Genomic DNA, 12,314 nt, shown 5'->3' on the forward strand with positions numbered 1-12,314 from the left:
TATTTGAACATTGTGTATATGGCAAACAAAACCGCATTCAATTTTACTCTAGTTCTCATAAATCTTCTAGGGTGTTCAATTTAATCCATTCGAATGTATTTGGTTATGTTAATGTTCCTTCAATATCCATATCTATATATTAAGTTTCCTTTATTGATGATTATAGTAGGACACACAAATACTTCCTTTAAAGTAAATATGAAGTTTTCAATTATTTTAAGGATTTTAAAGCTCCTAAGAAGAATCAGATTGATAGGAAGATTAAGAATTTGAGGACTGATAATGGTGGTGAGTTTTGTTCAGCAGATTTTGATAAATTATATAAGGACAATGGGATAGAAAGACATAAGACAACTCTGTACACTCCTCAACAGAATGGAGTTGCAGAAAAAATAACAAGACGTTGATGGAGAGGGCCAAGAGTATGCTAAGTGCGGCCACCTGAAACAAAACTTTTGGGCAGAAAAAGTTGCCACGGCTTGTTCCCTGATTCTTGTTGATAAGACACCTATGGAGGTGTGGTTGGGCAAAAAACCCAATTGAGACATTTTTGAGTCTTTGGTTGTGAGGCATATGCACATGTGCCTAGGAGGAAACGGCCAAAGTTGGAGAACAAGGTTATAAAATATATCTTCATTGGCTATGGTGTTGATATGAAAGGATACAAACTTTGGGACCCTATAGCTGAGAGAGTTTCGTATAGAAAAATGTTATCTTTAGAGAAGTTAAGCCCTCTTCCATAGCATTGTAGTTAGAGAAAAATGAAAAAAAGATGTGGTTCAACTAAACCCAAAGATTGAGAAGGTTGAAGCAAATGACCACAAAGGGCCTAAAAAAGATGAATGCTCAAACAGTTTTGAAGAAGAGAAGAACCTCCAACTCAATTATTGAGGAGATCCGCTCAACAAAAATAGCAACCAAAAAGGTATACTCCATTTGATTGAAGATGTATTTTTGCTTTGATTACTAACGTTGATAAGCCTAGGGCTATAAAAAAGGCTATAGCTGTGGATGATGTATAGTACTAGAAGGTGCCTATGAATGTGGAGATGGCTGCTTTGAAGAAAAATAACACATGAAACCTAGTACCTTTGTTTGATGGACAAAAACCTGTTGGATGCAAATGATTGTTCAAAACAAAAATAGGGTTCAATGGCAATGTAAGAAGTACAAGGCAAGGTTGGTAGGAAAGGGTCATTTCCATGTTGAGGGAATAGTTTATGAGAATCTCACTAGTAGAAAAGCTGATATCCATTCGATTTCTATTGTGTCTTTTTGCAACATATGATATTGAGGTTGAGCAGATGGATGTTGATAACATTCCTTCATGGTGATTTGGAGGAAGAAATTCGTAACACAGTCGAAGCACTATATGGAGAAAAGTACAGAACATTTGGTTTGTAAGTTGAAGAAATTTGTGTATGGTCTTAAGCAATCTCCTAGGATGTAGTACCAAAAGTTCGATTCTTTTGTGTTAAGTTTCAGATTTCTAAAATCCAAAATGGATTATTGCAATTTCTATAAGATGGACAATAATCGTATTCCATTATTGCATTATATGTTGATCGTATGTTGTTTTTTTAAAGTCTCAACTTTCAACACAATTTGAAATGAAGTTCTTAGAGGCAATCAAGTACATCTTAGGGATGGAGATCAAAAGAGAGAGTGAACAAAAAACTTTGGCTAGAACGGAGTATGTGAATTTAATGTTGAAGAGGTTTAAAATGACAAATTCCAGGTCACTGTGTTCCTGTTATGATGGAGACAAATTACCTATTGACCACTGTCCAATTTCTCCTCGTGAGAAGAAGGATGCGAGTAGAGTATCTTATGCTAGTACAATCAAGAGTTTGATGTATACTATGGTTTGTACAAGACCAAATATTGCTCAAGCAATGGGAATCTTTAATCGATTTATGGCTAATCTTGGATGAGTACATTAGAATGCAATGAAGAGGGTCTTCAAGTAGTTGTGGGGTACCTCTTAAGTATTCCTTATACTATCATGGATATCCTATAGAGGGCAGACATTCTGTTTGTATTTGTGGATTTGGATTGGGCTAGAGATATCGATAGCAGAAGATCCACTCGTGGGTATGTTTTCACTGTGCTTGGTGATGCAATCAATCGGATGAATAAGTGATAGGTTGTGGTCACTTTGTCCACTAAAAAAGCAGAGTGCATGGCAGCAACTCATGCTTGTGAGGAAGCTATCTAGCTTAAGAGATTGTTTTCAAATGTTGGGCTAGAGGTAGGAGCAATTATGGTTCATTGTGACCGTCAAAATGTCATATGTTTGCCAAAGAACCCAACCCTTTAATTTAAAGACAAAGCATATTGATGTCCAGAACCATTTTGTTCGAGATATGCAGAGGATGGGAGGGTGTTGAAACTTTGAAAAATGGTGTAGGTGCAAGTGAACATGGAAAAATTAAAGTGGCGCTATGAGTTTATGGGCCTCTCGACCCTTACCAATTAGTTAATAGTGTTGATATTCATTTTGCTCTTACAAGGTGTTCCACAAGTGGGAGAATGTTGACAAAGGTGTCTCAACCTTGCTGCTAAAGTTAAGATTACAAAAAGGGCGATTTTCAAATATAAAACAAAAAAAACTCAATTTTCAGGCCATAGAGTTAGTTTTTGGCAAAAATAAATATTCTTGATTGCACAGATCTCTTTTGAATACTTCAATTTTGAAAAAAAAAAGAGGGCCCAATTGGCCTACTAGATCAAAAGTTATGGCCTCCAGAAGTTTGTATAGGAAATGTAAAAAGTTGTAGAATGCATAAAAAAATTGTAAAGAGGAATTACACCTATTTATCAAGTTATGTTGCATGTTATGTCACATCATAAGGCATGTTTGATTGGAGAATAATTTCAGCAACACTTTTAGGTGGTTTTAGCTCATGGATTTTGAATTACCATTTGATGATTTTAATTTTTATATCTTCTATATATTAAGTGCTTGAGATAGAGGTTGTGTAGAATTTTGTAGATATTGTTAAGCTGTTAACATTCCTCCAAATCTCTAGTTGGTGATACTCCCTTCTCTATAAGTGTATTGTAGTTGTAATTCACTGAATAATGCATTAGGCTACTTTGAAGTCTGGAGTTTTCCTTTTGAAAAGGTTCTCCCCACATACACCTGTGTTATGGTATATATTGTTTATTTTATGTTTAAATGTGCTTCTACTTTTTGTAATTGTTAAAAGATTGAAATTCGCACAGCTCTCTCCTCAGAATATTAATGTAAAAAGCATTTCCACGTAACCTACTTCCTTTCATGCATTAGACAGCCAAATTGAACATGAAGACTATAGGAAGCAAAAGCACTAACAGATTTTGTTTGGTGAAGGTTTGGCATAACGAATCCCCTTAAGGAGGCTTACTCGGCTAATAGCTGTTTCCTGTGTCTGAATGTTTTGCCTAGATAACTTAGTCTCTGACAACTTATGGGAATTCTGACCACTGTCAATTGGCTCCGACTGAGAAGAAAAGTGCTTGGTTCACTTCTCATCCAAATAATTGGACTTGCCACAAGTTACTCTATCTAGTCTGCATATCACCTCACATCATCATTGCCCTACAAGGGGCCATGACATCTCATTCAAAATCTCATAATGTAAATGTGTATTGTATCTTGCCAAATCTGACATTTGAATACAATCATGCCATATTGCATTTATATGTCACATAAATGCAATATAAAAATTCCATTTTATACATAGAATACAGGATACAACAGCCTTATATTACGAACTGCTTCTGCAAGCTCTCTTAACATACATTATACTCAATATAAAATTCATCAAAGTGCCATCATGAGTAGTTCCATAATGGGTGCAGGGTTATTATGAAGCTGATAGACATAGCTTGGAAACTTTGATATTTAACAAAATGAAATACTTTTACTAACTCCACATAAACAAAATGGTCTAAGGAACCATAAAGTCAAAACCGTGTTTTAATGTCACTTTCAAGTGCACAAAGAGATTCTGAAGAAATGTTAAATTTCATAACATTCATGTGGAAAGCAAATGCTGTTAATTTTTAGTGATCGGAATTAATTAAACTCGGAAAGTAAATGAAATGAACATACACATAGCACAAAGGACACCAAAATACCCTGGGAAAACCTCCCTCTTGGAGCAAAAACCCAGCATCAAAGATCCAGATCAACCTTTCTATTCATGAGCAAATTACAAGAATCATTTAGATCAGATTACTTATCTGATTTAGTCATCCAACTAGGGCAAAATTCATCCAAGACAAATCGCTGTAGGCAGGTCCAAATTCAACGATTATCTTAGACAAGTTCAGAATGGTGATCGCTGTCTCAGATGACTGGAGGTCACTCAGCTCAATGGTTATGAGTTCTCCAAGCTTTCGTTGTGTTAGAAGATCACTTCGCTCAGCTAGAAGACCAGTTCGCTCAGTACAAAAATCAGATGGCAAGTTCGCACTGATGAAGTCGCTAGAAGGCAGAGCAGATGATCGCTTGAGAAAGAATTCGCTTGAGTGTTTTTATGATGAAGTCTAGGATGAATCTTGTTTATATACAAGATTCATCCTAATCATTGCTTCAAGTTGGCTGAGTGCTTCACATTTAAATTACATTTATATTTTGCTTTTAGCGCACAATTTGGGGCCTAGATTACAAGTTACAAAGAGCACGATATGTTTAGCTTTAGCGCTCTAATAGGACCTGACTTACAAGTTACATTATTCATTTTGGCCCAGCCCAAAAATATATTACAAGTAATTTTGCTCAGAATCCGATACTAGCTATCGAATTTCAACAAATGCTGCCTGGGATATTCTTCTGAATTTGCTTCAACTGTTTATCAATGCATATCCATAACTCTTAGAACTGACTATAGGAAAAATACTGGATACTGAAGTTATCTAAGCTTTAAATGCACAGAGAGGTTCTGATAAAATGTTAAATTTCACGACATTGATGTGCAAAGGGAAAAATGCCTATGATATTCTTCTGAATGTTTCAATCTTTTATCAATGCACGACCATAACTTTTAGAATTGGCCATAGGAAGAATACCAGATACTAAAACTAGACAGACACTTAACCTTACTGTTTGTTTGGACTTCAAAAAATTTGTCAAATTTTGAAGGCCCAGGCTCAAAATTTTGATTTTTGACACTCAGAATCCCAGTTTGAAGATAACACACTGTGTTATACTACAGCCCTTTGCAGATATCTAATCAGTGGACAGCGTGTTAGTCACGTGAGATATGGTGAGCAGGCATTGGATAGGTAGCAGGACAGTGATGACATTGGCCATTGAGCTGGAATTGCATTGGGCAGGATGCTTTGACCTAGGAATGGCATGGTTGATTTTTGACTAACACATCTTGTTAGTCGCACTTGGCTGCAGTTGTCAATAACACGCCATGTTGGTCGCACAGGTGTTACAAGGGCAGAGCATAACACGCAGGTTATCATACTGCGGTAGGTGGCAAGAGGCACATAACACGCAAGTTATCATACTGCGGCAGGTGGCAAGAGGCGCATAACACGAGGGTTGTGCTGAGGGGTGTCAATAACTCGACGGATTATTTGCCACAACAACAGCGAGGGTTTTAGTAGGGTTTAAAGGTTTTATTGATGCCTTGAAAATTTCTCAACTCTCTTCTATTTCTCTGTTGATTGGTCATAGCCGGTTTCCACATCTTAAGTCGTTTTCAGAAGGGTTTTGGGTCATAGTTTTACCGGCCCCACACACCAAATTTCCTTCTCGGGTCAATTGCCTTAATAATTTCCCATGGAGTCTTATGTGTTGCCTCGATGCCTAAATCCTAAGTATAAATATCCTAGGCGCACCCCACATCACCACCACTTTACCCCTTCATGAGTCTCCACGTGCTTAAAAGATTCACTTAAGTGTCAGCCTTAGTTTCCTACCGTGCAGGATAAGGAAACTAACTAAGTTGTGTTGAAGAGATTTGCCCCGCAAGGGTCATCATGTTGAACCCTGTGCTGTGCAGAATAAGGTTAACGCCTCTATAGAAGAAATGTTACCCTGCATCGCATTCACAAATGGAGGATATCCCGTGCGGGATAACAAAAGGAAGGGAGACGGCAGTAAGCTTATCCCGCACAGTGTTTGTAGCATGAAGAATACTTATGCGGGATAAGGGGGTGTGAGCTGATGAATTAAGTCTCTTATCCCGCATAACGGCGCTGAATGGACACAAAAGTGACAAAAGAGGAGAAGGTATGGGTCATGCGGGATAACACATTGCGTGTTAAAAGGTTAGGTTTACCCCGCATGCCAATGGAACGACCAAATGCAGCTGTGCGGGATAACTAAAGATGCCGCTATTAAAGCAAATGCTTATCCCGCATGGATAAAAGATGCAATAGTATGAAGGGCTGGGGAGCAGAGGCAATGATGTTATGCAGGATAAGGGTGGTCAAATGGCATCAAGGGATTTCTTACCCCACAAGGGTTTCCATTAAGTCACAATGGCAATGCGGGATAAGCAAACAAAGGAAGGCGAAGGACTTTATTACCCCGCGTGACCAAGTGGGGATATGAAAGGGACCTGTGGCATAAGAAAACGCAAAGACATAAGGAAAAGGGCTTATCCCACACGGGTGAGAGACACATTTACAATGCGATGCAGGATAATGAAGGCTCTTGTGGGCATGCAGAGGCTTACCCCATAGGGGTAAAATTGAGTTGTGTAAGGCAGTGCAAGCTAAGCAGCTATGAAGGGATGAAAGGTCCCTGCTATCCCGCGCTGCAGAAGGCGAAAAGAAAGGGTTGCGTGGGGAGACAGAAGGAAAAGGAAAATAAGGCATCCCACCAGCCCCCGGGAAGGTTACAATTGCGAGGGTGCATAACACGCGTGTTATTCGATCTACAAAACTTGCCAGCACGCAGCCCGATTGTTGAATTGTTCAAGTGGAGAGGTTGACGGAAGTTGACCAAATGGCAAATGAGAGGATTTTGAAGACATGGCATGTACTGATTGAGCCATATTCCACCTGTCAAAGAGAGAGACATTACCAACCAAGATTTGTTGTGTAGACAAACTGCAAGTGATGGTTTGCAGCCAGATCGGACGGATCGCAAAGATGGCGCCAAGAGGAAGGTTGCATTTAGTGAAGATCGAACAAAAGATCCGTTGAGTGGCTCCATGAAATTTGAGGATCTTCTGTCAGTGAGATTTCACAGCCTCGAGCACATCAAAGGTCTCTAGTCGAGAAGATGTAAGGACACAGGGCAGGTGTGTAGATTACTAAATATAGTAATCTAGACTCAGAGATCAACCAGAATGCAGCAAAGGACGAACTTAATGATACCAGCTAATCTGCAATGGCGTAGATTTTTGTGTGGCTCAAGAAAACTACTCTTGAATGTCCTCGGGCTCATGGTTCCAGATTCCAGAGGTTGCCAATGCAACCGCTTGCATTTACTACCTCCAAATGGACTGCGTGCAGAGCAGGAGAATGGACACATTATGACATATCATTGTCTTAGGCAATCAAATTGTGACATGTGTCTCACTTGGCCTGAGGCTTGTTTTTGCTCCCTTGTCTTATAAAAGGGAATTCAGGGCCAGTGAGAAGGTTTTCTGCGAGGGGTCGAATTGCCTCCATGTACAGTTGAAGGTTAGGAGTATGCTAGAGTAAAAATTTTCAGCTTGTAGTCATTTTGCCATTTCAAATAGTGTGTAACCAGAATGCGTATAAGTTTTAATGTTTTTATTGTAACTGTCTCCAGCATGTAATGCCACTGTTTTTTGAAATAGACGATCAAGGATCCTCTGTTTTGTCCCTGCAAGCTCAGGTGTTTATCTTGTTTCTTGCTTCTCTTCAAGGAAGAGATTAAATTGTTTTTTACAGGATAATGAAATGGTGTTGTGTGCATGTAGGATATGTAAGAATGGTTGCAATAGAACTGTACATAGGGGGTGTTAATGTAATGCATTAATACTAGGAACTCACTGGTTATATGTTGATCTATTTGGGTTCAATGTCTATTAGCTGTAATTTGACTCTCCTGCCCTGATGAAGGCACTGGTAATGGGGTCTCCACCCAGTTGTCAGAATCAATCTATTGTCTTTAAGTCTCTTTTATTTCCTGTTTTTATTTCTTGTTTGTAGGAGTAGGTTAGTGTAGAATCCATCCCAAATGTCGACTGAGATTTTAGAAGCCAGGATTGTAGCCAAATCTGAAGAATTCATACACTTTCCTTGGCATATACACATTGGGATATCTGCTGAAACTTGTAATGCCTTGAATATTGGAATCTGAAAGTTATTTAGGCATTGCTTAGGTACACCCACCTTGGTCTTGCAGAACCAAAAGAGCAGGAGATTTCAGTCCTATGACTGAATCTCGTTCGTTGGTCAAGTCCTATTTTGAGTCTGTTGATGAGTTAGTGGCTATTTCTCTAGGGTTTAGGATCTGTTGATTTGGGAACCAACACTGTTTTACAAAACACGTATACAAATAGATCTTTGACCTATTGACAGTTCTAAATGTCTCCATGTAATACATTTTCAATATGAAAACTTGCCTATTGCAAAGGTACGTTTTACTTTTAGTGTTTACCTTTGTCATAGTTCAGATTCTCCACTCTCTCCTTGATCCATGCTTTAACGCTCTCCCCTTCCCGCTCAAATTTTCTCTGCAGACCTCTGAAAAACAGCAGTTCCTCCTCAGAGAGCAAGCCATCAGATGGCTCTCTTCCAGCAATATTATTAGTCTGGACCTTGGAGACAATTTTTCTCAAAACCTCATCCCGCATCCACTTAAACTCTTCTTCTTTCTGCAACAAAACATAATCTCCCTGTAGAACACCATTTTCTGGTTCAATGTGCAATCTCTTATCCATTGTATTTACTAAATCCAATTTTGTCTTGCTTTCAGCAGTTCCTAGACAACTTGCCGAAACATTCTCCAATACTTTCTTACCTCCAATCTTCTCTTCAACCACACGTGCTTCTTTTCTGAAAAGAGGTTTGAGCTTTCTATTTTTTTTCTTCTTAATCCTCCCATTTGAATTTATTTTTTCTTTAATTATTGCATCCTTTTGTTTGGTACGCTCTCGATCCACATGAAAATTACTCTTGTTACTTAGATTTGAGGCATCAGTGAATTTATTACTGTGTTTTCCATGTTTTGATCTTACTAATTCCCTGGGTTGTTTTACACCTGTCGTCACCGGCAGTATGATTTTCTGTGAACCATTTTCAGTAAATCTCTTCCGACTAGACCGTTTATCCTTGTCTAAGCCTTTCTTTGTATGTAGTGCACTCACTGTTTCTTTTGTTGCAATGCAAGCAGCCTTTTCTAGAGAACTTTGCCTATGTTGTAATAAATCTACATTTGGCTGCACAGTCTTTTTTGATTTCTGATTTCTATTCCTATTTTCTCTGAAATCAATAGAACCACTTCCCTCACTTCCTTGCTGAAATGAAAGGTTATTCTCCACGTGTATATTTGCTTCATTTGGTTTTGTCGATCTGTCATTACCACCTATAATACTTGAATCTGACGTATCTGGGTCCCTAACATCGTGATTGTTTTTCCTCAATGCCTTAGAATTTAATGGTTTATCTCCCTTTTTTCTCCCCTCTTTAGAATTTGTTCCCACTGTTTTCAAATTCAAGTCACTTTTCTCAAAAGTGTTTTGTTCTACTATGCGAACCTGCCTTGCCATATCCTGAACCTCCTGAACCCTCTGCTCGAACTCAACCCTATTCTTAACCATATAGGACCTTAATGACTCGAGAGCCAATTGTTTCTTCTTCAGTTTATCTTTTTCTACCGAGAAGCTGCCATATCCCATAACAAATTTCCAAGCTGCCCAAACAAAAACCGAACAAGAGAGCACAAAAAAGCCAAACTGCAAATTTCCCAGTACACGCGGCGCAGGGAAAGTGCCAATTACAGAGCTAAAAGTAGTTCGATTGATTGCAGACTCCAATATCCCGCCTTTTTCCTTACCTGTATCTAAAAAATGGTATATACTACTGTTTCTTGGCGGCTTGATTACTCCTCTCTCTATGGCCCGCGCATGTTGTTTGGCTTCTGCTATTTTCAACCTTAAACTCGTTGTCCTGGTTTCATCCTTCCCAAAAGGATGAGCTACACAACGATTCCAGATCTCATCCGTGTTAATGGAAACCTTGACCTCTCCCTTCCCACTTTTATATACCACAAAAATAGGAGTATTTCCAACACCCCATGCCAAAACATCTCTCTTGTACTGTACATACCAATCTTTCCATGACCCCAACAATTTTCCCAGTTTATCTTTTAAGCTGGAATCATTTTTCAAAGCTTCTTTTTCAACATTAATCTCATGTATATCATCATCAATATATTTATTTTTATCTGTGAAGTCATTTATGAAGTCTTCTCCATCCTGTAAATTTAGTCCACTAAATGTTTCATCCATACTAGCTGTCACGGCCTCCCCACTAAATGTTTCATCCATACTAGCTGTCACGGCCTCCCCACTAAATGTTTCATCCATAGCTGCTATCATGGCCTCCCCACCGGATGTACTCGCCTCTAAATTCTTAAAATCCTTATTGCAAGAATCAAAATTATCTGATTTTACGTTTGGCCTTTGATCAGAGTGAATAATAGTTTCTGTTTGGGTATGAGGCAATGTTTTTAATAGTTTAGGACGTAATTTATTTCTTCGTCCAGTGGGTCTGTTGCCATTATAAGAGTATTCTGCAATGCATTGAGGAGAATTCGCATTTGTATTTGCGGAGAAAGCTGAAGTAATGTTTACCTTGGCAACAGACCTCTGTTTAAGATGTCCTCCCATTTGTATTCGAAAGAGAACCTTGGAAAACCCCTGGTGAGATTGCAAGGAAAGAGCTCCTCCATTGCCAGGCGAAAATGAAGATGATTTGAACGCATAGCAGCCTTGAACTTGCATTGGGAATGCAAGGAAGGATTATAGGGAGGTCTCTTATCTTCATGGAAGGGAAAACATGCATACAATCGATAGAAAGAAAAGGTAAGGAAGTGAAACAAAGAGATCGGGAGATTTTTTCACGCTACTTAGGTTATCTTAAATAAATTAATTAATTTAGAAAAGTAGGTGAGATGGGAGTAGAAATATTAAATTGTGAGGGAAAAAAATAGAGATGTGATTCTAATGCTGAAGATGTTAGCACTTGATTGATATCAATATTTGATTTTTAAGATTAATCATAGTATTACAAATTGATTGTAGTTTAGATATTTGTATGTGGATTTGATCTTTATATGTTATGTATATACGAATATGATATTATATGTATTTAAGTGGATGCAGATGTTGACATGTGGCATGCATTTCTTGAATCAGTTGTAGTGGGTGTATGGACAATTTGTGTAATTAATTATATTAGGTGATGGGTAGTCCTTTATTAGGATTATGGCACCCCTTCGTTATATTATTAGGAGGTTTATATAAAGAAGGTGAATATCATTGTAAGGATGTATTATGTATGATAATATGTTTCAAATTTAGTAGAGATATAGCATGAAGTGGTTTCATCCACAAGGAGAATTGTACAATGTTATCTTAACCCAAGGTATTTTATTTCCATATGTATTGGATATTATGGCATTTTGGTTCTGTTAGAGCATTTTTTACTATTAGTTATGTTTTTTTTTGCTCAAGTTCACTTAGTTATGCTTCTTATTTAACTAGAGTTGATCTTTTTTTAGCTCCTAATGGTTTCAATTTAGTTCTCTTAAATTTATCTTAGGGAATCTTTGTGCTCTATATAAAATCACATCATTATGCATTGTAAATAATTATGTAATCTTTGTTTTTGAAGAATATGGCATATTTTTCTTACTACTCTCATTTGTGGAAGGTGTTATAGTTTGTTGTTTGATCTTGTAGGCTTGTGTTGCAAAATTCAACAAGGTATCGGAGCCTCAAAATTCAACAAGGTATCGGAGCCTTAAAATTCAACAAGGTATTAGAGCTCAATCTTTATTTCAACATGGTATCACAACGTGGATTCAACAAACCCCTCCTCAAGCTTTAAGGGGTTTTTTTTTCCGAAGCATTGCAAGGTCTCCAAGTTTGCCTTCTTGTATGGATTCGAAAGTGGGCAATTTTTTATTAGCCTTTGGAGCAAAACGGACATTATAAATTGTTTGGAATTTTTCATTTTAAAAAAAATTATATTTTCAAAAGATTTCTATTATCATAAAGTTCCTATTTTTTGGAAAGTTTATGTTTTCAAAAAATTTCATTTTTAGAAAGTTTCTATTTTATTTTCTATTTTTGGAAAGTTTCTATTTTCAAAAATCCATCAAC

General features: G+C 37.7%; 1 protein-coding gene across 6 annotated transcripts in view; it reads right to left on the reverse strand.

The window, feature by feature from the left end:
• The window catches only part of LOC131079162 (uncharacterized), a 109,387-nt gene extending 98,362 nt beyond the window's left edge, over nucleotides 1-11,025 (reverse strand). For 5 of the 6 annotated variants that reach the window (XM_058017069.2, XM_058017068.2, XM_058017070.2 and 2 more), the window contains exon 1: nucleotides 8,585-11,025. In XM_058017069.2, the coding sequence (XP_057873052.2) occupies nucleotides 8,585-10,931 (2,347 nt within the window). In that variant the 5' untranslated portion in view covers nucleotides 10,932-11,025. The remainder of the gene's footprint in view (nucleotides 1-8,584) is intronic. The other variant, XM_059212136.1, reaches the window with a different exon arrangement.
• Nucleotides 11,026-12,314: the final 1,289 nt, after the last annotated feature.

Source organism: Cryptomeria japonica, chromosome 10, assembly GCF_030272615.1.
Source record: "Cryptomeria japonica chromosome 10, Sugi_1.0, whole genome shotgun sequence".
Lineage (NCBI taxonomy): Eukaryota > Viridiplantae > Streptophyta > Pinopsida > Cupressales > Cupressaceae > Cryptomeria > Cryptomeria japonica.